This window comes from Scardinius erythrophthalmus (genome assembly GCF_964197995.2).
Source record: "Scardinius erythrophthalmus genome assembly, chromosome: 5".
In the NCBI taxonomy this organism is placed as follows: domain Eukaryota; kingdom Metazoa; phylum Chordata; class Actinopteri; order Cypriniformes; family Leuciscidae; genus Scardinius; species Scardinius erythrophthalmus.
In genome coordinates, this window is record NC_138225.1 from 32,573,998 (window position 1) to 32,598,852 (window position 24,855).

At 38.0% G+C, this 24,855-nt stretch overlaps 1 protein-coding gene across 2 annotated transcripts; it reads right to left on the reverse strand.

Moving 5' to 3' along the window:
* Positions 1–3,607: 3,607 nt before the first annotated feature.
* On the reverse strand, positions 3,608–24,855 carry tmem161b (transmembrane protein 161B). 2 transcript variants are annotated; one of them, XM_081366901.1, is made up of 12 exons: positions 24,410–24,855; positions 18,888–18,991; positions 16,378–16,464; positions 13,447–13,544; positions 13,179–13,335; positions 9,656–9,807; positions 8,740–8,800; positions 8,439–8,579; positions 7,865–7,978; positions 6,624–6,798; positions 5,877–5,973; positions 3,608–5,792 (listed from the first exon to the last, which is right to left on the reverse strand). In XM_081366901.1, exons 1-12 carry the CDS (start codon positions 24,410–24,412, stop codon positions 5,527–5,529), a joined length of 1,455 nt encoding a protein of 484 aa, XP_081223027.1. In that variant the 5' UTR covers positions 24,413–24,855; the 3' UTR covers positions 3,608–5,526. The 2 variants fall into 2 exon arrangements, with proteins under 2 accessions (XP_081223027.1, XP_081223028.1); XM_081366902.1 differs by lacking the exons at positions 3,608–5,792; positions 5,877–5,973 and adding an exon at positions 6,176–6,374 and having other exon boundaries at positions 24,410–24,659.

Sequence of the window (24,855 nt, forward strand, 5' to 3'; positions counted from 1 at the left end):
GATTTGAGGGACATGTCAAGTTTAGGCTCACAACCATGGTTAGGTGCTTCTGTTATTCACCTGTAATTTCCCTCTGGCTTTAGGGATAACTTATAGGTAAGGTTAGGTTTAGGAGAAGGGATATGGCTAGGACAAAAATGTAAAAATTTTGTCCTAACTATATTAATAAACTATGTTGATCCAGGAACGTCTCTAACTCGGCAAAATCAGGACGTGCTGCTATTATTGAGGTTTGTTAAATTGAGGTTTGTTAAACGTCTCTGTCAAGTGTATTGTATCCGAAATGGCCAAACATATCACATCAGAGTGAGTAGTTTAAATGATTTGCTGTCCACACAGACTGTTTAAACTAACTATATATGTCAATCTATTTCATGAATATGGTTGCTGAATATTGAAAATATTTGTTTAGTGGTACTGCAGAACAGATATTTTCCACAGTTCTCGTACCATCTACTTGTGCCGTCCTATAAACCACCTACAACTACTGTGTGTTTTCCTAAACTGTAAACTGACAGAAAAATAAATGAATCGCACACCACCGGCAGATGATGAGGTATCTAAAGCATTTGGTTAAAACGAGTTTCTGTCATTCCTGGAGCTTGATCTAAAATTCTCATTCATCACCTTTTTTAGGACAGGAATGTGCCGATGGCGGAACATATTCTTGTTTGATTTGTTGAAACTGACACTCACTATAATTTTGATATAAAGACATAACAATTATGAAATTAATTTATTTTCCATATTGAAATTGTTTCCAGCGGCACTCCCTTATAATGGCAAAGCTTTGTTGAATCATTAGGATAGATACATTTTAAAGTCGCAGAGTACTTGAATGTAAATAAGAAATGTACTAATCAGTTCATGTTAGTTAATGCATTAACTACTGTTAATTAATGGGACCTTACTGTAAAGTGTTACCGCTTTATTTTATAGGTTTTTTTTTTTTATAATAAATAATATTTGATTTTTCCTCTGGCCTGTCCTTCGTTTTTCAAGCTTTAGCAGTGTCCATAGATCACTTCTGCACCCTATTTACGCCTTATTTAATATTCTTATTGGGACACCGAAAAAAATCCTGCATTTAGAGGAAAAGCCCCACCTTGCACATACCATCTTAATTAAATTGTTGCTAGGTAACAGAGGCAATATGTTGGTAAATGGACAGGGTTTCTCAAAGTGAGCAGAGGCCGTTTACACAATGGCGACACATCGCCTCTCTGCCGCACTTGAAATATGTCCATTGCAAACTTGCAGACTATCCCTTATTTCTCTTGTCTTTCAGGCCAGCAAACAGCGGACACAATATGAGTTCCACACCTCCAGTGGTGACCTATGGGGAGTCAGCTCCTATGGCCTTTTGGGATACTATAGGCAGAACATGCCTCCAGCCACTGCCTGGCAACAATTCCCCAATGACAAATACTACTGTATAGGATCATCACTATGGCCACACATATACCAACACCAGCACATGAGAAGGGCAGGAAAGTTGTCAAGACTGTGATTGTGGCGATAAATATGTCTGAATCAACTTCCCGAAGCAAGAAAAAAGTAAAGTTTTTCTTTTTCTGCATAGAGACATTGTATTGATAACACATTCAACTAAGAATATCCTGTGTTTATAACAGTTCTTCACACATTATTTCTCTCTCATTAACCTCCTTAATTATAGTCACTCATTGCATTGGTGTAACAGAAATAATGCTCGCTCATCCTCAGCTAATTACCTTTTCTTTTTTATTACTAGGTTTCTATTCCAGTAGAAGAAAAAATAAATAGAGTATCTTCAGCGATGGTGCTGGTATGCTGGAATCTAAATGCTGGTGTCCCACGAGGGCTTCGGTTGACTGGCTGCTGACCTTTGCTGCCCTCGGACCACTAGCCACAGTTCAAACAAGAGGCACAAGGGACACACCAAGGACAACTATGGGCTAAAGAGGATTATAGATCGGGTCGCTTGACCGAAACTTTGTAAAAATACTGTTTTTTTTTCTTCAAATATATCAACAGACATAGAACATGTTTACTATTGTACTATTTTAGCACATTAAACAGAATGTTTGCTTTTTATTTTTTTCCTGAATGCAATATTAAAGTGACTGATGTGTTCATTATTATTGTATACAACAAAATACACTTAAATTTTTCTTTGACTTTTATGAATTTGTAGGGCAAATCAATATTGCACACTCTCAAGGTTTTAATTAAAAATGTATACTCTTTAAAGGTTCAAAAATACCTTGGATATCTCTTAGATTGTTTTGTTCAGTCCAGCAGCTCTTTCCTTACTCCCATTTTCATTCACTTTCAGTTTTGATGCTCATACCTTCAAGACAGAATTAACGATTTTTAACGAGATATAATAAATTAAAACTAAAACTAAAAATTAATGACAAGGCATACAATAAAAATAAAGCCTCTTTAGAGATCTCATTCATGTTAAGCCTGTCAGTACAAGATGCTTTCACAAGGGGGCAGTCACTTCTGTTCAAATGCCCTCTTGTGAGCGCTTCTGAGTTCAAGTCATTAAGCAGTGTATTTAATTGCATGATTGCACTATACAAATACCATCCATACTCAAATAGCCTACTCCGCTATATAAATAACAACAACAAATACGATATATCATGTGGTAGCTATCTCATTCCCTCGTCCCTCTTCTTAAAACATGTAAAACAATGCATCTGCAACTAACGTGTTCACGCATGTTAACTTACTGTTCCAGTGAGTATTTGCATTATGGGAAATCAAGTAGTCTTAGAAAACAGCTCTAAATAACAACAAATATGATCATGTGGTTGCTCCCCTAGTCCCTCTTCTTAAAACATGCATCCACAAATAGCCTATGTCTGTTCTGCAACTAACGTTCACGCATGTGAACTTACTGTTCCAGTGTGTATGCATTATGGGAAATTAAGTAGTCTTTGAAAACAGCTCTCTGTGGAAAACCAAAGCGCCCAGGGTTCGTTATCTTTCTCAAGCGTTCTTCCTTTCAGTCTATTCATTTCTGGACAAAAAGAACAAGGTTAGGTCACCCATTATTACAAGTTCTCATTATTTATTTTTCTGCACTCAACTGAGCTAACACAATAATGAAACTCTCATTATTTATCACAGACAGTGGATCGGTCATTAAAAAGATACCTTTCGAGAAGATTCGATCGTTCGGGCACTGGGAACGAAGACCCTCAAAAGCACTGTTTGGTGGGCCTCATAAATGGTTTGTGTGAATGGAGTCTTCTTATGAAAAGAAAAGAGCCTCTTCGGCTGTTTGTTTTGGAATTTGTCTCATTGATCCAAGAGCGGCAACTAAAAGAGGAGGCCAGTATCGACAATAGCACTCAGGGCGACGTTGCTCCAGCGTCACTTGAAGGAGCACCATTCATTTTATTCACGATAACTCCGACATTAGACGATTAACAAGACTAAATTGTGTATTTGAGATTTTTGTAAATTGATTTTAAGGGGAAAATCCCCCCAAAACTGTGTAGGCTAACTATGATACCTCAACAAAATACGGAGGAAAATGATTGTGTGAAAATCAAAACAAGAATAGCCTAATGCTAATTCAAAAAATCGAGGGGAAAAAAAGAAGGTAAATCATGTTTTCTTGACAATCATTTATTAAACAAAGTGAAAAGTAATAAATAAAGACAAGTACTTAAAATGTATTAAAGACCAACAGAGCCAGGGTGGGGGTGAATTGTCTTCTCAATTTAATAAATGGATCACTTCTAAACCTCATATACTGTTATTTGGCATTAGGGTTAGAAATGTTTAAAGACATGATTAATGAAAACATCTTAAAAAGGGTGGTACGTTTTTAGTAACATTTTTAATACATTTTGGTCACTTGTTTTGATTTTTAATGGTGGGGGAAATGGGGAGAAAACCCTATAGGTGAGGTAAGACTAAAATGGCTCCGCTTATGATTACCAAAGGTTGTGAATGTTTACAGTTAAAATAAACCCCCCATTGCATCCATCAATCTTCACAGCTTGATAATCAACAACAGGAAGGAGAAAAAAAAAAGAAAAAAAAAGAAAAAACAGTTCTCAAAATTTGAGTTCAGGATTTTACTGCCATGTTATAATAAGAGTGCTGTTGATAACGGACGCACCTTCGCAATATAAATGCCACTGGAAGTCCACAACATACAACATTTATATTTTTAATTTAACTGATATTAGTTAAAAGGCAAGATTATGTCAAATTTGACTGTTTATTAGGGGCCCGAGGGTAGATTTGTTAAAATAAAATTCATCATAACTACAATCAAAAATCAGGCAGGATCAATACATTCATTGTCTGCGTACCCTCCAAAAACTCATAAATGGAGGATGAGAGTAAGACTTTACAGTAGGTTAACACTAAAAAAAGACTAACAAACAAAAAAACTAAAAATTTATTTAAAAAATACTTCAGATATGTCTCTGTGCGGTTTCATGACTGTAGTGCCAAAATGTCACAATATTAAAGTGGACATCATTAAACCCCATGTTTCTTTGTGATCAAGCCACATGTTCTGCCTTTGCATGTGTGCTTTCCGATTTCCAGCAGGAAGAACTGTACACACTCATGGGGGAATACAAGCGTACTTGGCACCTTCACATGAAAGAAATCCTGTTATCCTGTTATTTGATGCATAACAGAAAATCAATAGGCTCCATACAGAAACATGGAGCACTCTTAAAGGATGTGCTTGATGTCACTGGACCCGAAATTCAAAGTGAAACATCTGACCGGTTAAATGACGGGGAAGGGTATCAGAAGAGCGGAGGCCACTGGTTTAGACTTTTTTTTTTTTTAGTTAGCTTTTATACATGATCAAAATGCCCTTTTTAGATTTAGCAGGGGCCACCAGCAGCAGGGGTCACTGGGAGCCTGCAGGCACTGATGTTAACACACGAACCGCCACTCTCACTCACACATGCACACTTAAATTATCTCTCAGTCTCCTACAGTCAAACAAAACTCTCCTCATGAGAAGGCTGGCTTCAGTCTATCTGAAATAAATACACCTTTAATACATACTTTTCTTCTTGATAAATCCCCTCACTATACTCTCCAAGCGTTTCCTCTTCATGTATCAGCAATGAAAACCTCCCCTAGAGCAGAACCCAGTTTCTACTTTGGAGAAGTAAAACATAAAAACACTATTAAAAATCGCTGTTCTTATGAAATTCATCGATCATAATTTTCAACTAAATAATAAAATGTCAAAGACTATGAGTGATCCCTTGCTTTCAACCTTCTGGTGGCTCAAAGATGGCAGAAAGTTGCAGCCCCTTCAAAATCAGCATTATTTTGAGGTCTCCTTCAGACGCCATCCTCCATTCGATGAATATAACAGTGACTGCATTATTAACTATTGTCATTTTTTGAATTTGTTAGGCTAAAACAATGTGTCCATGGGGGAAGCACATCAGAGAAGAACCCGGCTGATATGGTTGCAGGAAAGGGGAATGTTCCAGGGCCTCATCGTGCCGCACAGTTCAGTCGAACAAGCCCTTCCTGATGCTATGCAGCCATCAGATACTGGTGGTAGAAGAGGCCGAAGAGAGAGGTGGTGAACAGGCAGGCGGCGGTCCACCATGTGAAGAAAGACAGGAGCCCTCGAAAAAGCAAGGGGGAGAAAACAGTCCTCAATCCCCCGAGAGCGACCGATAGCTGGGCCACAGTTTGAGAGGCCTGCATCTCGCCTTGCCCCACCTCAGCGGGGCTCGAGTCCTCATTTGATAGACATGGCAAACTCTCTTCAGGGTAAATCGCCCACGAGTATCCACCTGGGGGTGAAACGAGATTATGAAAAATTCAAGAAACCCCACCGAGGCAAATGAGAATGTGTTGAGAATAACCTAATGCCTCACCTAATGTCTTTAGCAGCAAAGTAGTGTGTAACAGCATCACCAGAGGTGCAACATACTGGAGTGCTATTACACACAAGTAGTAAAAGACTCGGGCGACCTGTGTGAGGAAAAACAAATTTGCAGTTAAAACATTTAGGCAAATTTCATTCAAAACAAGCAGCTTGGCTTGGAGAGGAGCTCATCAAACAGACTCGCTGAAGACTCACTGGGAGCTTAAGTACAGAGGGAGGCTGCGAGCGTATGCTTTTGGAGCAGATGTAAGACCAGACACCCCTGCGACTCTACAGCCATTTGCGAATCTCACTTATGGCTTGGAACATCAAACGGGCTCTTTTCCTCAGCTCCAGCTGTGGAGTGCTGTGGGTTTTGATCCTTGCGCTCCACTAAACTCAAATAGCCTCCTCATTTTGGAGCTTTAAGGGCAACAATGCCACGCAGTCCTTTTTCATACAGACATATTTCCACCTTTGAGGAATGTCGACACTGTAATGTAGGCCCCTAGAGTGGATGCCACAAGAGGGTCCCTGAGTGCATTTATTAACCAGTATCAGATCAAACATCACAAGAACAACCTAGTGAAGATGGGATACTTGGGATAGATGGGATATCGGGCAAAATAAAAGGATGGCTTTCCATCACAATAACTTAATTGCATATTATTAGCATTATAACACGACTGCTTATTATCTCAGCGTTTTTTAATGTCAGTAAGAAGACGACATAATAAGAACAAAAAGTGTTAAGCACCATCTTTTGAAGGTCCACAGTACTAATGCGCCCTGCTTCCTTCTTCATCTGCAAGACGCCCTTCTGGGCCAGGTTGAGGTAGGCCTGGAGATGATACCGCATCATGGCTAGTCTCAGCACACACAGAAGCAGGATCACCCACAGACGCAACGTGTCGTATGTCTTCTCAGACATTCTGAAAGCAGATGAAGAGGAGTGACACACCGAATCAGGATGAGTAGAACTTGCCCAAACCTTAGGATGTGACTTGAGCAGAGAAGAATTAACTAAGGTCGCACTGAAATAACATCTCTTTAGGTCAGCAACAAATGGCATTCACAACCCATTTTACAGCCGCAATGTGATGATTTATGAGTAAAACAAATATAGGGCAGGACTAGATTGATTGGATTGTGAAAAGTGGGCATTCCACATGAGAATAAAGCCTGAATGTGAGTTTGAGTGGATTGCCCAAGGATAATTCCCTTTCTGAAATACCATATGAGGCTGAAGGACAACTTCACCCCCAAGAGATCGACTTATCACAATAGTAATGCTTTATACCCCATCCCAAATCTTTATCCTTTATTACTCTACCATTACCTGGCAGTAAATTGCTGTGTTGTTAACTATTGGAATGGTTTTGAAAGACTGCATACAGCAGCCTAATATATATCACCTATATGCCTATTTGATCTCATGAGAAAGCTTAACTATTTTACGAGTTGGAGATTTTGTATGAATTCGTATGATTTGATTTGCATGAAAACGTACGTTTTTTTTTTTTTTTTTTTAGAAAAAAGCATGGCGGTCCACCCCTCAACCTAACCATCAGTGGGGCGTAAGCAGATAGTACAAAAACATACAAATGAGATTATACGAATTCAGCAAGATGTAAAATAGTTACTAAATGTCATAAGAGCATGTGGGCTATTTGTCAACGTAATTTCCACCCTTCATGGCATCGAACAAAGTCATTTCAGAAGCAGAACAAATTGTTAAAAAAAAACAATACTTGAATTTTCTTCTGAATAATTTGTACTGATGAATCATGCACAATAAAACCAGGAATTTGTATTAAGAATCAGGGACAATACAGATTTCATGTTGACATTAAAGTGAATTTCCTTGAGTAAACAAAGGGTCTTGATGAACTCAAAATCAAGTTTTTAATTAATCAAGAACAATTCAACAAACTAGTAATGCAAAATGTCATGTTGACAAAAAACAACACACAACACATTGTAAAATTAGGTACTCACAAAGGCACACCATCTTTCCCAAATGTGGGATTTATTATGCAATCCTTTGTTATGGGCTTCACCCATAGCAGTACCATAATTAAGGGGGCCAAGAAGTTGATATGCAGCAAAATCCTGAAGGATGGACACATAAACCATTAGACATGGCAACACACAAGAGTATCAATGGAGCAGTAAACACCAACTATCACGAAGAACCACTGCTTTAAATGTAGCATTTCACCAGCACAAGAAGCATGGAAGTAATCCAGGCCTTAAAGAGGTCTAACTGTAAGCCTCATAGTGTCATGAGAGCAGAAGAGGATTAGCTATGTGAGATGTGTAATGCCTAACTCTTCTTTTGTAAAACAGTTACCCTAAAGCCCAACGCTGGCTGAAAATGGAGAACAGGTCCATCTGTGGTAATACTGGTCTGCTAACTTGCCGAGGATATAGTCAGACACTGATGCTCCACATGAATTAACATGGGAATATTGATAGTGGCTTCAATATTTCAATACAAATTCAGGTTGACAAATCATATATATAAGGAGGATGAGATGTAATAAATTGTATATTATTTTGAAACATTTACTGTGTGATTTTGCAGTCGTTTAGCGTGAGGGCATCAAGATGCATCTGGGCCAATCGCAGGCCAGGGAAGGTGAGAAAGGCTCCAATGAGAGCGCAGAACAGTGCCAGGATCAGCTTAAAGGTCAGCTTGGATATAGGGCCCCTGTAGAGGCAGAGGAAGAGAGCAAGGCCTGTTCACCGCAGGGAAGCCCAAACCATCACATACACGGTTTAATCCTAACTTACAGAGACATGGTATACTGTATACACACACTCCCCCTGTACTGACAAAGAGGGTGGGGGACACTGGCCATAATACTCACTGGGACTCAAGGCCTTGGTTCTCCAGAAACTGCACGGCACTTTCGGAAAAATTAGCAAAGCCTATGAAAGGAGAAAAACGGGGATAGAAACAGTGTATCGACAGAAATTCTTAAATATAAATAAATGTCACAAAAAATAGTCATAGTAGGGGTGTGCAATATGCATCGCCTATGATAATATCCTCATTAATTCTGTATCGATGTGCGAGCTGACATTAAATGTGAGAATTTGACAAATGGAATGATGCATACATCTAACTAGGATATATGTATATGTATGTATATATGTACACACACAGTACCAGTCAAAAGTTTGGAAACATTACTATTTTTAATGTCTCTTATGCTCATCAAGCCTGCAGTAAAAAAAAAAACGTAATATTTTTTCAGGATTCATTGATGAGTAAAACATAAACAGCATTTATTCATAAAAACAGCATTTATTCAAAATAAAAACATTTCTAACAATATAAATCGTTACCATCACCTTTTATCAATTTAACGCATCCTTGTTGAATTAAAGTACTAATTTCTTAAAAAAAAAAAGTTATTGTTCCCAAACTTTTAAACGGTAGTGTATATTGTTACAAAAGATTTCTATTCTAAATAAATACAGTTCTTTTTAACTTTTTATTCATCAAATAATCCTGAAAAAAGTATCTCAGGTTATAAAAAAAATATTAAGCAGCACAACTGTTTCCAACATTGAGCATAAATAGCTCCCCACGTTTTAGTGAAAGTTTCTTTCATTCCAGGACTGGTTAGTGTATGATGATGTGAGTGATGAAATGGAAATATGCAAGAGAAAATTATTATTATTATTTTAAATAATGTAAAATGGTCTCACATTCAATGTTACTACATACTCTAAAAAAAGAAACCGATACACAAAACACCCAACTTGACACTACTATACCTGTCTCGAGGCCAAATTCCAGGTAGTTCTCTGTGACAATAAGGATAGCCATTGCTTTCACGAAGAAGAAAAAGGCAAAGGTGATGCAGAGGGAACGCTCACCGCCCTCTTCTAGTCTGAAGTAGTGAGCCGTGAGGGAGAAAAGGATCTTCCTGAGAAAAGCTAAAGCTAAGGAACATGGTCACAAAGGGCACTTTTGTACACTATACCTAAAATTGCTCTCCAAAAACATCAGAAAAAGGCATGAATTAATTTTTTGCCTAATTAAAGAAATATTCTAGGTTATAATTAATAATATTATAATTATTGTATACTTGCAGACGTAATTATAATAATTATTGTATACTTATAGACGTCCATTGTAAGAGTATAGGCTAACAAAACACATTTTTACATATTCTTTACATATACATATTCTTTACCTATGCGGTTGATGGATTATGCTGTTGGATTTAGCAGACTTTTCCTTTCAGTGCCATTACTTTGATGGATTCTACATACAACTTTCTGAAAAAAGTTATAAAATCACATTTATTTTTATGAAAAATGCACAAAAATATATATTTTATATGTAATAAATATTTTTTTTTGTATTATACTAATTTGTTTTGCTCTAAAACTGAGGAAAATCAAGAATTGAAGAAAAAGCCATACATCGATACAAGCTGTGTTCCAAATTTGAAGTTGATATCTCAAAAAATGAGCTTTCAGTAAGAATTTGTTTGTGCGCAGAACCAAACGCTTCCAATAGATGAAATTCATCTCCCATTCATTTCAAATGCGCAAATTTTTGACCACGAACAAAAAGTTTGATTCTTTTTTTCAGGGCCATTTAAGTTTTTCGAATCATGTCCATGATTTTGTGTGTGTGTGTGTTCACACAACAAGTGCCAAAACCTTTACCAAGTTTTGCACCATTCCGTAAATGTACAAATTTTCGGTAAAAAAAACTATCGAACAGCACCAGAGGGTTAAAATCGGATTAGATTTTAAAACACTAGGCAATATACACTTGAAGACTTTGTAAAATGGTTCCAGAGAAAACCTGAGCATCGTAGACTAAATAACTGAGGATCATAAACCAAACCGAAAAAACTAAAACAAACTCGAGAATATGAGAATAATGTGCGTTTCAAAATCACCTTAAAAATATCAAACATATTTAATATCCTCCGACTGAATGGGATCAAAGCCTGAAGCTATAAAAAAGTCTGTTTACTGTCTACACTACACAATTTTCTTGTGAAATCTGCCAACCCTGACTGCTCAAAATCTGATGACTAGCATCGGCAAAAATCGATGAAAAAGTCACGGCACCAGTCTTACATTTAGTGTCACAGCAGCAGAGAAACGCATTTAAAACATGCCACATCAAACAGTGTCAAAGCTAATATCCTTACGGTGAGAAACGACAAATTTGAAAAGCGTCAACAGCAGACAGAAAATGTCCATCTGTGCCTCTTTGTTACGACCGCTTGCCTATATGTGCCCGTTTTGATTATACTGGTCTAGGGTCAATCATTCAACTTGTGGCTACGTCGTGCAAAACTGCAAGGCAAGCGGGCGGTCATCTGAGGAAATGTTATAGTGACCATCTCTTTGACAAGGCCATTTTCCCCCACCACACACTCTCCCACTGAGATCAGGAAAAAATGGCTCCCTCCTGTCCACATTCAGCCATTTGCACACATATAGACCTCTCATCATCATCATCTTCATCACCCTACCAGGCACCTTCCTTCGTTCCTCTCTTTTTCCCAGGCAAATCAGTCCGGTGGGCCGTGCAAATTGGGCCTCCAATCTTCTGTGGCAGGCTGAGCTAGGTAAAGGGCAGTGCCGAGCGGAGGGAGATTGATCTTTGTGGACTGTGCCGAGGTTAATGTGTGTGATTTGGTGCGGCACTAGAAGGGGAAAGTAGCAGGTAAAAGGCAACAGGTGCAGCTTTCATCACTCATGGCTAGACTGTCCCTGCATCGAGACGGTGAAAATTGAGCTTCTCCACAAGAGTTGTCTTTTACAAAGGATGTTTTAACATTTAAGGACTATGGACATACTATTGCATAAAGTACTTTAAAAGTTCCTTCTGGAAAGGCTCCCTGTGTAAGTCAAATCATGTTTTGAGAAACGACAATATATTATTGCTAGTGGTGTTTGTTAAGCATCTCCATTACTACTCATGTTTGCGATTGTGGATTTTAAACCCCAAACTGAAGTGTACAGAATGATGATTAAACTTCAAATCTTTTTAGAACTCTCTTTAAAACTATGCTATAGAAACATGGCACATCCAAGCAAACGTATAGCAATACCCTGGCAACTATTAAAACAAATACGTAGTATTGTTGCGTTGATATTTACACAGGCAATAGCAGTCACATTTCCTTAAATGTGTTTAAATGTATACATTATTTTTGATTTATTTGTATTTTTTAATAATGACTGAAAGAGTTGTCGAAGATTGGTGGTGGGGATGTCAAAGTTGAGCGAGTGACCATGGTTTAGTTCGTTTATAGCCTAAGTTTGGCGGTTTCTGGTGATTGTATTTAGGCTTCAAATTTTTGAATGATCTTGATGGACAAAATGTGAAACTTTTGTTGATCACAGAGCTCATTTCTTGCGATAATTCAAGGGTTTGTGTTCACACTTGGTTCGTTTGGCCCAGACAAAAAAAACAAACCCATTTAGTTCTGCTCCGCTTGGCGTTAACATTGGCATTTTTAACACCGAATCTAAGGGCACAGAGATATGTTATTTTATGACGTATATTTCTAGACATAACTGTGCATATGATGGTATTTTGACCAGCTGAGAACTTGTGAAGAGCTTATAAAATGTGTAAAGGAGTCAAAACAGCAGCAGGAATCCCTCCGTCACACACACAAACGAAGATCTACTGCAAAGAGACGCGGTTCTCCTTACCGGACTGTGATGGGCAACCGCGATTATGACGAGAAAAAACTGGTTTGCTTGATAATTCTGTCCTTCTTAGGGTCACATCATGTCCCGTTTTTGGTTTGTTTACATGTCTTTGGTCTGTATTGCTTTTATATTTTACGGAAGCGGACCGAGACCCGTTGTTTGGTGCGCACCAGGGTTCGGAATTCGGATGGTAGCGTTCACACTTATTCAAATAATCCGCACTAACAAAGAGTTTTAATCGAAACAAACATGCCAAGGGTCACACACCCTTAAAAGCCAACGGGAAAAAAATATTAGGTTTTTGTCGAGGGAACCAGTGTTAATGCTGGTCCTATTTTACATCATTAAAAAATTAAATTTTTTAGTGATGTAAAATAGATGTAAAATAGATGTATAATTGATGTACAAAATGTTTTTGTATTGTACATCAATTTTAAAATTAAATCCTGATATAGAAAAGAAGACAATGTTATTTGTCAACTATGCTATTAATAAAATATTTGCAAGAATTAATAGCAATAAAATATGAAAGAGGGAAACCAATGCAAAAGATGAAACGGGAAGAGGAAAAACTCCTTCGGTAGTTCGAGCTCAAAAAGGATACATGACAAAGGCCAAGACCAGCAGGCTCCACACCACACTGATGTTCATCTCTCCACTGGGCTCCGCCACACAGAAGTACAGTTCAGTGATGAGATACACCACTGTGGCGGCCACCGTAAAATCCACCAACCACTGGAATTCAGGAAAATAATGCAGAGCTAGACAAAAAGATAGCCAGACAAAAAGAGAAGCTTTAGAAACCAGACTTTCTAAGAAGATCCTTTAAGCTCCAGGATTCATTGGGCATATAATGACAACAGGTGAGTTACCAAGTGTGTCCACTTCTGCAATGCACTTAGTCTCCAGCTGAAGGTCGATGTCTTTGGGAATAGTCATCGGCTTGTTCTCCAAGTGCCCATTGTACTTCCTGGTAAGTAAAACGTGAACATAGCACATATAATAAATATGCACTGAAAGTGGGCTAAGCTGAAACAAACACACACATATCACAGGGACATTTCAGGCCAAAAACCAAAACCATTCACTTGCCAGTATTACTGAATAAATTGTAATACAGTTGCTTTTTATTTATGCTTTTGAATAAAACTGAATATAAAACATAACAGTTTATTATTTATTTTTCAAAGCGCATTACTCAAAATCTCGGCCATACATAAATAATAATAATTAGCATACTTCATGAATTTGTTTTTTTTTTTTCAAAATGATAACAGTATGTTCTTCCAAGTAGTCGCCGTTATCATCCTCTGCTGCCCAGATAAGACAGAATTTATTCAAGAGCATCTGGGCTACTTTATCCATTCATTTATGATGTTTCAGCACTCTTATAAGTGGCTTCAGTTGTAAGATGATGGGGCTTCTCTGGCATTTAACCTCATTACACAATGCAATGTGTCACATGACTCATATCTTCTTCCTGACGGTGAGAATCCTGGTTGCTACGTGAAGTGGGATGTCATCATCAGGGTGAGAAGTTCAGAAGCTCCCACTTTCAAAAGACATTTGTTTAATTTATTTTGGAACACTCAGCTAACTTTTATTGAATGTCAGAGTTTAAGTTGATTAAACTAATGAAATGATTTCATAAATCTGTCATGTTGACCACTGACCTGCTCTTGAAATTGAATCTACAATACAGACTACAATGAATTAGTAATATTGAGTCTATTCGGATGGGACTAGTTTTCCTAGTTTTCCATCGAGGACATTAGGGAAATTTGTGTTTCACAATTGTACTTTGTGATTTGAATCCCTGTTTTTCTCCCACAAAATTTCAGGGTAAATTAACACGAGATTTCCAGGAAACTCAACAGTCCTCAGAGAAATCTAATCCTGTCCGATTAGAGAGTCCCATATTTTATTAGAAATTATTCTCCTCCATGTGTTTTTTGACATACGTGAGCTACCGTTTGCACACCAATGTTTAATTTCAATAGAGAATCATCTTTAATCATCTTAATATCAGTGTCAGGCAATATACTTTGTTTAGATTTTGCTGCTCATGTATGTGGGTTTATTATAAACAGCTACTTCTATAAACCCATTTGAAGTTAATTTAAATAGGGTTTTGCCCTATTAAAAATGGCAATATAAATTATTCACAGACCTGTACAGCATACGTGATACACGCAACCGCAGCACATGACCTTCTGTAACGCCTACATCTACAAAACACACTTCCACCTTTGTAATAAACAGAGATGTTAGTCCCGTCAGAATCAGTTAATGAAATAACAGTTTAGAAAACTAATCCTGCCCGAATACATTTTTGGAGAACATTGAGTAAAAAGTAAAACACTTTATTATCATTGTATACAGTGCAGTACAATTCATCATCATAACTCATTTGTGAAGTGCTGTGATACGAATTGGTGACCTTTTTTGTAGTCATAATTATGAGCTTTCAAAATAGTTTGGCCAAAAGCTGAAATGTATGTTTTTCCTTAATTTTTTATAAAAGAAATATTTATATTTGACGTAATAACAATAATAGTAATAAAAATTATTTTTTTTTTATGTTTTTGAAAGTCTCTTGTGCTCACCAACTAAAACTAAAAAAAAAGATATATATATAGATATATATATATATATATATATATATTTTTTTTTTTTTTTTTTTCTATTTTAATACATTTTAAAATGTCATTTATTCCTGTGATAAAGCTGACTTTTCATCAACCCTACTCCAGTCTTCAGTGTCACATGACCCTTCAAAAATCATTCTAATATCCTGATTTCTTGCTCATGAAGCATTTCTTATTATAATCAGTGTTGAAAACATTTGTGATGCTTAATATTTTTGTGGCGACTGTGATACATTTGTTTTCAAGATTCATTCGTGAATGGAAAATTTCAATGGTTAATTGAAATAAAATCTTCAGCAACATTAATATAAATGTCTTTACTGTCCTTTTACTGACCAATTTAACTTTTCAGGGCACCTAATTATTATAAATTAAGCTAAATTTAACATAAAGTTTTATGGCGAGCAAGCAAAAGAATAGAAAGAACTGCAAAGTGGGTATCGACGTGTGGGATCGGCAACTTAGTTCAAAGGACAGCAGATTTTCCGCAGACTAACTGAGGGCTCCGTCTCTATTGGAAACCAAACACTAGAGTTTGCACATTTTACTGGGGATTAGAGGAGCCCTCCTCGCTCTTGAAAAAGAGCTAAATCCACACAACGCTCAAATCAAACATATTTCCACCCATCTCCAATGCCGTCTGCATGACAAAGAATAGAGAAATGAATGTCGGGCTCTGCTGGGAGCGGTGGGATATTGGAAAGGGGCACAGGCCTTAGCGTGAACGAGTCTAGTATGCGAGCTTTCTGCCCCGTGGCTCCAAGCCAGCTGAACCTGAGATTCTTGGACTTCTCCTTCGGGTCCCTGTTGTTTACATAGGTCAGTGTGCACAATGGTGTTCAGCACAAAAGCACTGTGGGTACGGTAGTCTCTCTGCGCTGGATTGCTGCATACCTGCCTAACAAAATGGCCCAAGAGCTCCCTGCAGAGCAAAAATGGGCTTTTGTCTGAGAACAGGAGGTAGGTATAATAGAGCTGACTGTCAAAACTAAGCTGCTAGACAAGGGCTAGTCTACCTTTTCAGGGAATTAGCACTGTACGCATAGTCCAAAGCTTTCATCCACAGCAGAACATAGGCAACAAGGCTGCTTGATCTTCACAAGCAGTCAAACAAAAGTCAAATGTGCACAAATCTAGACAAATGCGGTGTTGTACCTGTCCTTTTTGCTCTTTCCTCCTTTCTGCTGCTTTCCAGCCAAAGTCCTCAGCTCATCTTCTGTGGGGTGCTGGTACCAACGCAGACTAGCAAGACAAAGAGAAGCATATCACCACCATCTCTGAAACACACAGAGCTCTAGAAAAACATATGCTACCGTTCAATACACTAGCATTTGGGGTCGGTAAGATTTTACGTTTCTGAAAGAAGTCTCTTAATGCAAGGCTGAACCAAAAATACAGTAAAAAAAAAAATAAGTATAAAAAATATAAAAAAGTATATTTTAAAACGTAATGTAGGCCTATTCCATCCTGTGATGGCATGGCATAGCTGAATTTTCAGCAGTCATTTCTCCAGTTGTCAGTGTCCAGTGGTCCTTTAGAAATCATTCTAATATACTGAATTGGAGTTCAAGAAACATTTCTTATATTAAAAACAATTAAGCTGATAATATTTTTTGTGGATTTTGAAACCATGATGATACATTTTCAAGACTATTTGATTAATAGAAAGTTGAAAAGAACAGCATTTATAAGAAATAATAAAAAAATAACATTGTAATAGTCTTTATAGTCACTTTAGATCAATTTAATGCATCACTGCTGCATTCATTTATTTTTAAAAGTCTTACTGACCCCAGACTTTTGAACGGTGGAGAAAAGAAAATGTTGGTCAGGGGCCGTATTCACAAAGCATTTTATCTTACCACTAGGAGTACTCCTAAATCGCACTAAAATATTTTAGCTAGGAGTTTTCTCTTAAAAAGATATTCACAACGCCTTTCAGACCTACTCTTAGTAAAGAAAAATGACAACTCCTAAACTAAGAGTGAGTCTTCGTTGCTATGGATGACGTCATTATTCATGCACGAGCTTGACTGAAGTGACCACCTTGATTGGCTGATGATTGTAACGCGGGAATGATTCCAAACACCTCCCCTACGATGATGAGTGACAGGTCTGAAAATGCGTGCGCTACACAAGTAGTGCGAAGGATGATGAATAACTGAATAAATAGCCTAAATGAATAGAGAGTAAGGCAAAACAAATAGCCTAGTAGCCTATTGAAACATATGGATTGATGCAATATCTTTGCAACATTATTGAATTAATCTGTCACTATATGCCTCTGCCTACGTTTGCAAAGAGAAGAACATTTTAATTTGATTCACAATGAAATGTTACAATTAGTTAACATGCAATGAGTAGCCTAGTTTTGGTTGTTGGTGGCGTTATTGCATCCCTAGTTATGCCTACAATGCAAAATTGTTCCCTCGCGATTGGAAGCTCCTGTAGCCGCCGCATACGCATTTCAAAACATCGCAACGTGAAATGCCACAAAAAGCGGTTTGTGAATAGGTCTTAGTGAGTTAGGAGTCCTCTCGACTTCTTTTAAGCTGTCCCAGGCTAAGGTGCTACTTTTATGGCTAAAATGCTTCGTGAATTACTCTTTTAGGATTAAAATTAGGAGTCCTAAAGTTACGAGTGACACGCCCATTATTTTTAGGAGTTGCTCCTAAATTCGCTAGTTAGGAGCTACTTTTAGCCTTAAAATTCTTTGTGAATACGGCTCCAGAACTGTTGTTTTAAAGAAGCTTACTAATAAAAAAATGTGTCTGTCATCATTTAGTTTCAAACCATTATGAAAGAACAGATGAAAATATATTTTGAAGAATGTCTGTGTCCATCCAGTGAAAGTCAATGGGGTCTAAAACAACATGCAATTCAACCGATTGACTTTCATTGCATGGACCACTTTCATAATTATTTTATGGTGCCTTTGTGACCTTTTTTGAAAGCTGAAAGCTTCAGTCTGCATTCACTGGAACTGCACGGAAAAGAGCGACAGGCGCAGCCTTCTGAATTTCTGCTTTTATGCCTCACGGTAGACACAAAGATGATCACGTGAATTGAAATTTGTGTGTACACCATTTTTCAAATGAAAAAGGTTGTTTGATGCTAATAAAATTAGCAGATCTTTGGTGGCAAACATTTACCACAACCCCTTCAACTTTGTTTAGAAGCCTGGCCTGTCACGAGCCCTGAGAGGGCTGTACTGCTTTCAGTTTGTTTTTTTGCATGTTTACTTCCTATTGAAAACTTAATTATGAAAGTCTCCTGGGCAACACTTCAAGCCCTGCACTCAAGCCAGAGTTTTCCCAAACTATTTTTACAGCCAAAAACAAGCACAGATGAATTATTGAGCACATTTGGAGGAGCTGTTTACTCTAAACACATATGGCTCTAATTAAGGGGGGAAACAAGCATGGCTTATACTTTCGTTAGCGGTTCTCTTGGGTTGCAGCGCTTTTTGATGATACCCTTTGGTCTTACTGAAACCCCATAATGATGCATTTTTGATGGGCCCTTAATATGAACAATAAAACACGGGATATGCTTGCAGAAGTGGAGCAGGATCTGTGGTTTGTGTTAAGGATTAAGATGCCATTTTAGGTTGACCATCGAGAAGGGATGCCAGAGTGGCACAGTGGGCTGTACTTCCTCATTACCTGCCACTGCAGAGGAGCCATCGTGCAAAGGAATAGTGGGGTATGATCTTCTGAATCATGCTGGCCATTACCATGGTAACCACCAGCTGCACACTGATCACACCCTGAAGGGAAAGAGTGAAATATTAGAACACTTTCTGATCGCACCAGTAAGAACAGAGAACAGCATTCAGAGTAGTTACCAACCTCAATTGCCGTTTTGGTTGGCAAGAACATGGGATTTTGAAACCAAACTAGCAAAATTTGAGGTGAAATTTGCGGTCTTGCAAAATGAGCGTAAAAGGACTCAAAATACTTTGACATTTTCTTGCAGATATGTATTTGAGTAAAATAAAAAGACAGAATTTCTTAAGGCCCCCACACACTATATAATCAGGCCGATTTTGGGCCCAATCCTCCCCTTCTGACAATCCTAGGTAAAGTCCCGATTATTTTGATGGTTCAACAGATTATCTTATCAGATTTTCCTGTGATGCGATTAGGGATGCACCGATATTAAAATTTTGGCCGACCCCGATAACCAATAATTCTTTATATTTGAAAGCCGATAACGACATATTGGACGATAAATCTAAATCCAAATTTTTATATAATTTGAGAGTCTGATTACAAACAAAAAACAAAAGTCTCACTATTAAATCCATGTCCCAAGCACACAATTATAATTATGTTCTCAATTTAATTTTATGCAGCCTATATGACAGACTTGCATTGCACATGTTGCACTTAACTGCAACTTCCTTTTTTGAAGTGATTCCAATCATATTTCAAGCAATAAAAAAACATCATGGCGAACAGTGTGCATCTGAAGTGTTATCAGCTGAAGGATATCGGCCAACGTTAACATGTCTTTAACATATCGGCCGATAACGATAACATTAAAAATGACCATATCGTGTATCCCTAGATGCTATGTGTGTTAAGAGTCACGAAGAACGAATCTGCTCGGAAGAACATCAGGGCCGCATCAATCTCAAATCGTAAATATCCAACATTGAATATTTAGGATCAGATATCCTGTTGTGTGGGGAGAATCTAGCGAGCTGACTGAAGAATGAAGCATCAAACGGCTTCATCCAAATCTTTTTCTAGTGAATTTTCAGTAAAAAGCACACAAACACTATTTCAGTAACTTCTTGTCCTCTGTCTGTCCGCCATGTTTGTTTACTCTAAAGTCACGTTTGAACTTGAGAGATTTTTGCGAGATTTTGCGAGCTGGCCCGTGTTCGCAGTCGGGACTCCAGAGTTTGTGAATGGAATCTGATAGTGTGTGGTTAGCTGTCTTGGTCACATCGTGGCACTCCACACACAAGTCATGTTTGTGGCCTTTCACATTTTGAAAATCTGATTTAGTGTGGGGCAGCCTTTAGGTAAAAAAAAAAAAAAAAGGAAATGGACTAAAAAGTCCACAGAGCAAGGGAAAAGTAATGAATTTAATAACCTGAGGTAATAACCTTTGCAAATGATGCTGACTTCCCCAGTCAAGCACCTCCTCTGTAATTTCCTTAAAAACCCAGGCATCAAACTATACCAGCTACAGCGTGGGAGGACCGCTGGCATCAATGGGCAATCTCACCATCCATGCGTGTAAGGCACAGTGTCCTGACCCTATGTTGAGGATGGTGATGTGCATTCAAATGATCGCTGATCCGCACAAATTGCTATGTGTATAGCTAGCCATTTTCAAACTCACACAAAAGAAATTTACATGGCAACATGGCTGGCGTGTCACTCAGGATCGAAGGAATCATGAATCATATTGTAGAGTAATTCAATCACATGACAGAAAAGCTATGAAATTATCTGCAATATTCAATTTTGAAAGGTTGAAAGGTTGACTTGTTGAGTTCTGTTCCACGACTTTGGAGCCTAATTGTCAAGAGTTGTGGAATGCAATGGTCCCATGTTCTTGAAAATCTAGCAGTTTATTTAGTATACAAGACTTTGCTTTTTGGATGAGCATGAGGGGTACATGAGTGGAGAGCATGGGCCGTGAGCAACTGAGCACACATGCATAGAGTGGAATATTGAGCGGAGCGTCACACCGCAAGAGTGAAACCTGAGCACTGAGAGGCGGCATATATTTTCGGCCGTTTTTTTCTTTCGGACAATTTTCAGCTGACAATTTTCGGCGGTGCATCCCTAAAAAAAGAACTATTGTACATCTTTTTTTCAACTTTTTTTTTTCAAATATACAACTAAAAAAGTTTTTTTTTTATTTGCTCGCTGTATCCGGTTAAATCAGAAAGAAATCAGTTCTTCGAAGCGAATAACCTTTGCTCTATTTGTCTTAAGTTCCTTAGTCAACCACATATTACTCCGTGCTCATTGTAAAAAACCCAGCATCAACTATTCCAGTCAGAGGATCAACAGCTGTGATATTTAAGCACTGCTTCCATTTAATTCACAGTAAAACAATGTGAAAAATGAGCTTCTCGTTATACCTTTCACTATGAAAACCTCACATTGATGTGCAGCACAAATGCAAAGCTTTCCATAACAACTGAAACGTTATATTTCATTTATCCCGCTTTTCACCACTTGACAAATGCCAGTACCTGCACTGAGGTAGAGCCACACAATGGCACAATAGCTATAATGTGCTGGTCTGAAACGCATGAAAGCAGCCACATGCTTATTTTCACTGCTGGTCACAAACATCTCTGAGAGAACACGAGCCAGCCTTCAATGTTTCCCTCACTTTACCGGAAACAGACAGGTATCCCATTGCCATGGTTGAGAATTACATATAGCCCATATGAATGAATGGGAGATTGCCGGGAAAAGTGCTATTAAGTTGAATGAATCAATGAATGATATTAATACGTGGGCTAGCCTAGAATCAAGTGTAGGGTACAATGGGACTAAAGGCACACCATGAGGAAAAAATGTGCCTTTCACTGCTCCCATAGTGTATGATAGCAGAAAAATATTATATATATATATATGATTTTATTGAACATTGATGGAGCAACAGATTTGGTGTGAAAATAAATCATAAATGGTATAAATGTATGAGGTGGCGAGGGAGGCCTTTTACCCTGTGTGTGGGCAAAAGGCACAAAGGATTGATTCAACTAAATAATGTCTTTGATAATGTCTAAGTTAAAACTTGTTCAAAACAATCACTTTATCAAAGTTTGTACTATTTTTGGTTTATTTTGGCTGAAAATCATTAACAAGACCTTTGTCTCAAAATATAGACAATTTTATCGATTCTCATTTGCTACATAAAAAAAAAAAACATTAAATATTACATAAAATTAGTGCAGAATCAACTTTGCGTTGCTGTCCGCGATCGCATTACGGATCAGCCAAATTTCCACGTGCATCCAAGTGCTGAGCTGAGCTAAGCTTAAAAGAGAATAAAGTCAAGTGATATTTTTAGCCCCGTTGTACCCTATATTTTAACATGTTGTTTTATTAAGACACACTGGAATGATAAAAGTGCTCAGGAAATTCAGCAATCAGTTTTATGTGAATAACCCACTTTTTGAAGATATTACAATTTATGGAGAAATAAATATCATTGTATTCATTCAGAAAACATAGAGGAATGAGGATTTTAAAATATGAAGGATTATTTGGGGATATTTCCCGAAGGTAGAGGTGCAAAACTTCCATCCGACTATCAATGTTGAGATGGGTCAGTTTCCAAGCAACTTCCCATTAGTCAACTCAAACCATCAGAAAAGCGTAACACCTTAAGATGCCAGCCTAACATCCTGGACATTCTCTTTAAAAGCGTGACATAAAAAATGTGATGCCTCCCTTGCTGGGGAAGTTTGATCGGTCAGTGTAAGTCACCATGAGAGGTTCGGGCAGAAGAGGTAATTGAAGCAGCATGGGACACTTATCTGCCAGTCTAGCAGTGACCTGGACAGCACAGGGGCCAAATGAGCTCTGAAGGGGGCCACTGAAGATAACCAGCAGGTCTAGAAGCCCAGTCACCATACGAGATAATGGTCAGGAGGAGAGTTGCTCTGGTAAAGTATGGATTTTTTAGCTCTTAAAAAACACCCTGTGGTGACACGTCCAAACACTGCAATTCATTTCCTTCCATTAGCCAAGTTCTCACTGATATGTTGTATATTATAATTTAACCAGTCACAAAGACTAATGCCAGTGTGGAAAGAAACAGACATCAACCTAAAACTGATATAATAGCATTATTATTATTAGATGATATGATATATTAATTACATCACCTTAAAACCACATACATCATATAAAGCAATCTATAATGTACTGCCTCCAGAAGTTCTGCTGAGAGTTAAATATTAATGAAGCATTTACAGAATGTAAAATAACCATACTTGCAGTCTTGGCCTCTAAAGAGTGCGTCCATGTGACAGGAAGTATGTGCGCAAAACTAACTCAGGTCTGAGCGGTATTTGAGGCTAAGCATATTCCATAATTAATAGCATTAAGGTAGCCTACTTGTGTGTCCCGAAATCATACGATTTTGAGGAAAACTTTCCAGTGTAATTCGAAAATAAAACATCAGTACAATGTATTGGTGCAGAGATGACGAGTATGTGTATTTTATAAAATGCTTGCACCTGCTTTTTATCAATAGAAGCAAAACAAAACTGTCACCTGTTACATAGGGGTACTACTTAAACAGTTAAAGTGCAAAGTATTGAAAATATAAATATAGCCTAGCTCTGTAAAAAGTTCTTGAAAAATCTTGAAATTTCACAACACAATGTTTTAAGTGTTTCCCATCATGTAATCAACAGTTTTGCACACACTTGAACACGAACCAAATACAGGAAATACGTCATGAGAGCAGACAAGTGATCATGTATTGGGACAGGCCTATAATTTGTGTCTTTAATTGAGCAGTGACAGGATAGGAGTTTATAGTTAAAGAGATAGTTCTCCTAAACATGAAAATTCAGCCATAATTTCCTCACCCTCTTGTCATTCCAAACCTGTATGACTTTATTTCTTCTGTTGAACATAACATGACATGTTTTGCAGACTGTTTGTAACAGTCTCTGTTCATTTTCATATCACCTTTTCCACACAACATCCTTTCCTGTACAGTAATACATTTTACACCGGTTTGAAACTTCTTGAGGCTGAGTAACAATGATGACAGAATTTTCATTTAGGTTGAACTTGTGGGTCATTTTTTCCGGTTCAGTGGGTAAGAGATCTCCTCTGGTGCCCTTCCATGACGTCACCCAGTGGAGGGCACTCTGAGGTCAAAAGCACCTGCACCAGGTGAGGCACATCCTCCCCCTATGAGCATGTCCTGTCCAGCATTTGCAACTACCATTAAAACGACGCTAAATTATATCATTCTGTTTAAAAACTATGCATACATTTACACCCATACGATGCATTGGCCTCAATCCTAATCTAGATAATGAAATGTCTGCAGTCATGCTTCTAGATCTGGATCATCTATCATCAGAATGAACAAATGAATAAAATATCCTCTTGTTTTATAACTAGCATGCATTAATGGAAACATGACAGTAATAATGCATTCAGATGATGTGCTCACTTACCATATTGATGTTGCAGTGCAGTGATAGATCTCAAAGCCGGTTGACACTCTGAGCACCCCGGAGCGGAGATCCAGCGGCACGGAGCACATAAGCCTGTCTTACGGTGCTGTTATTTGAGAGTACTGTGTTGACAGGTAAAACGAATACCTAAACAAACATCCCACTGATCGAGCCGCGGCTTCACTGTGTTTTCAACTGCAGTAGAGGTCACGCTCAGACTCTCGGCACTGGGCTGTCACCGACAGCCTGCACGGTTCAATGACTGCTAGAACGTTTTAATAATGACAGTCTGTACCACAGTAATGTTCCGGATTGATTATTGACATTTATTTGTGTGTGTATATCCACATTGTTAAGTATATTGGCAATGGCAACGTTTAATTATTCTCATTTTTAAAACAGGCGCCATTTTGGGCGACTTAAGAATCTTGCAGGACCCCTTCAGC

Bases quoted from the DNA above. Each gene is read 5' to 3' on its own strand.
- tmem161b (XM_081366901.1), bottom strand. The intron at 16,465-18,887 runs GTAATGAGGAAG...TTGTCTTGCTAG, and splicing joins TGGCTCCTCTGCAGTGGCAG to TCTGCGTTGGTACCAGCACC. The intron at 13,336-13,446 runs GTAACTCACCTG...CTTTTTGTCTAG, and splicing joins TGCAGAAGTGGACACACTTG to CTCTGCATTATTTTCCTGAA.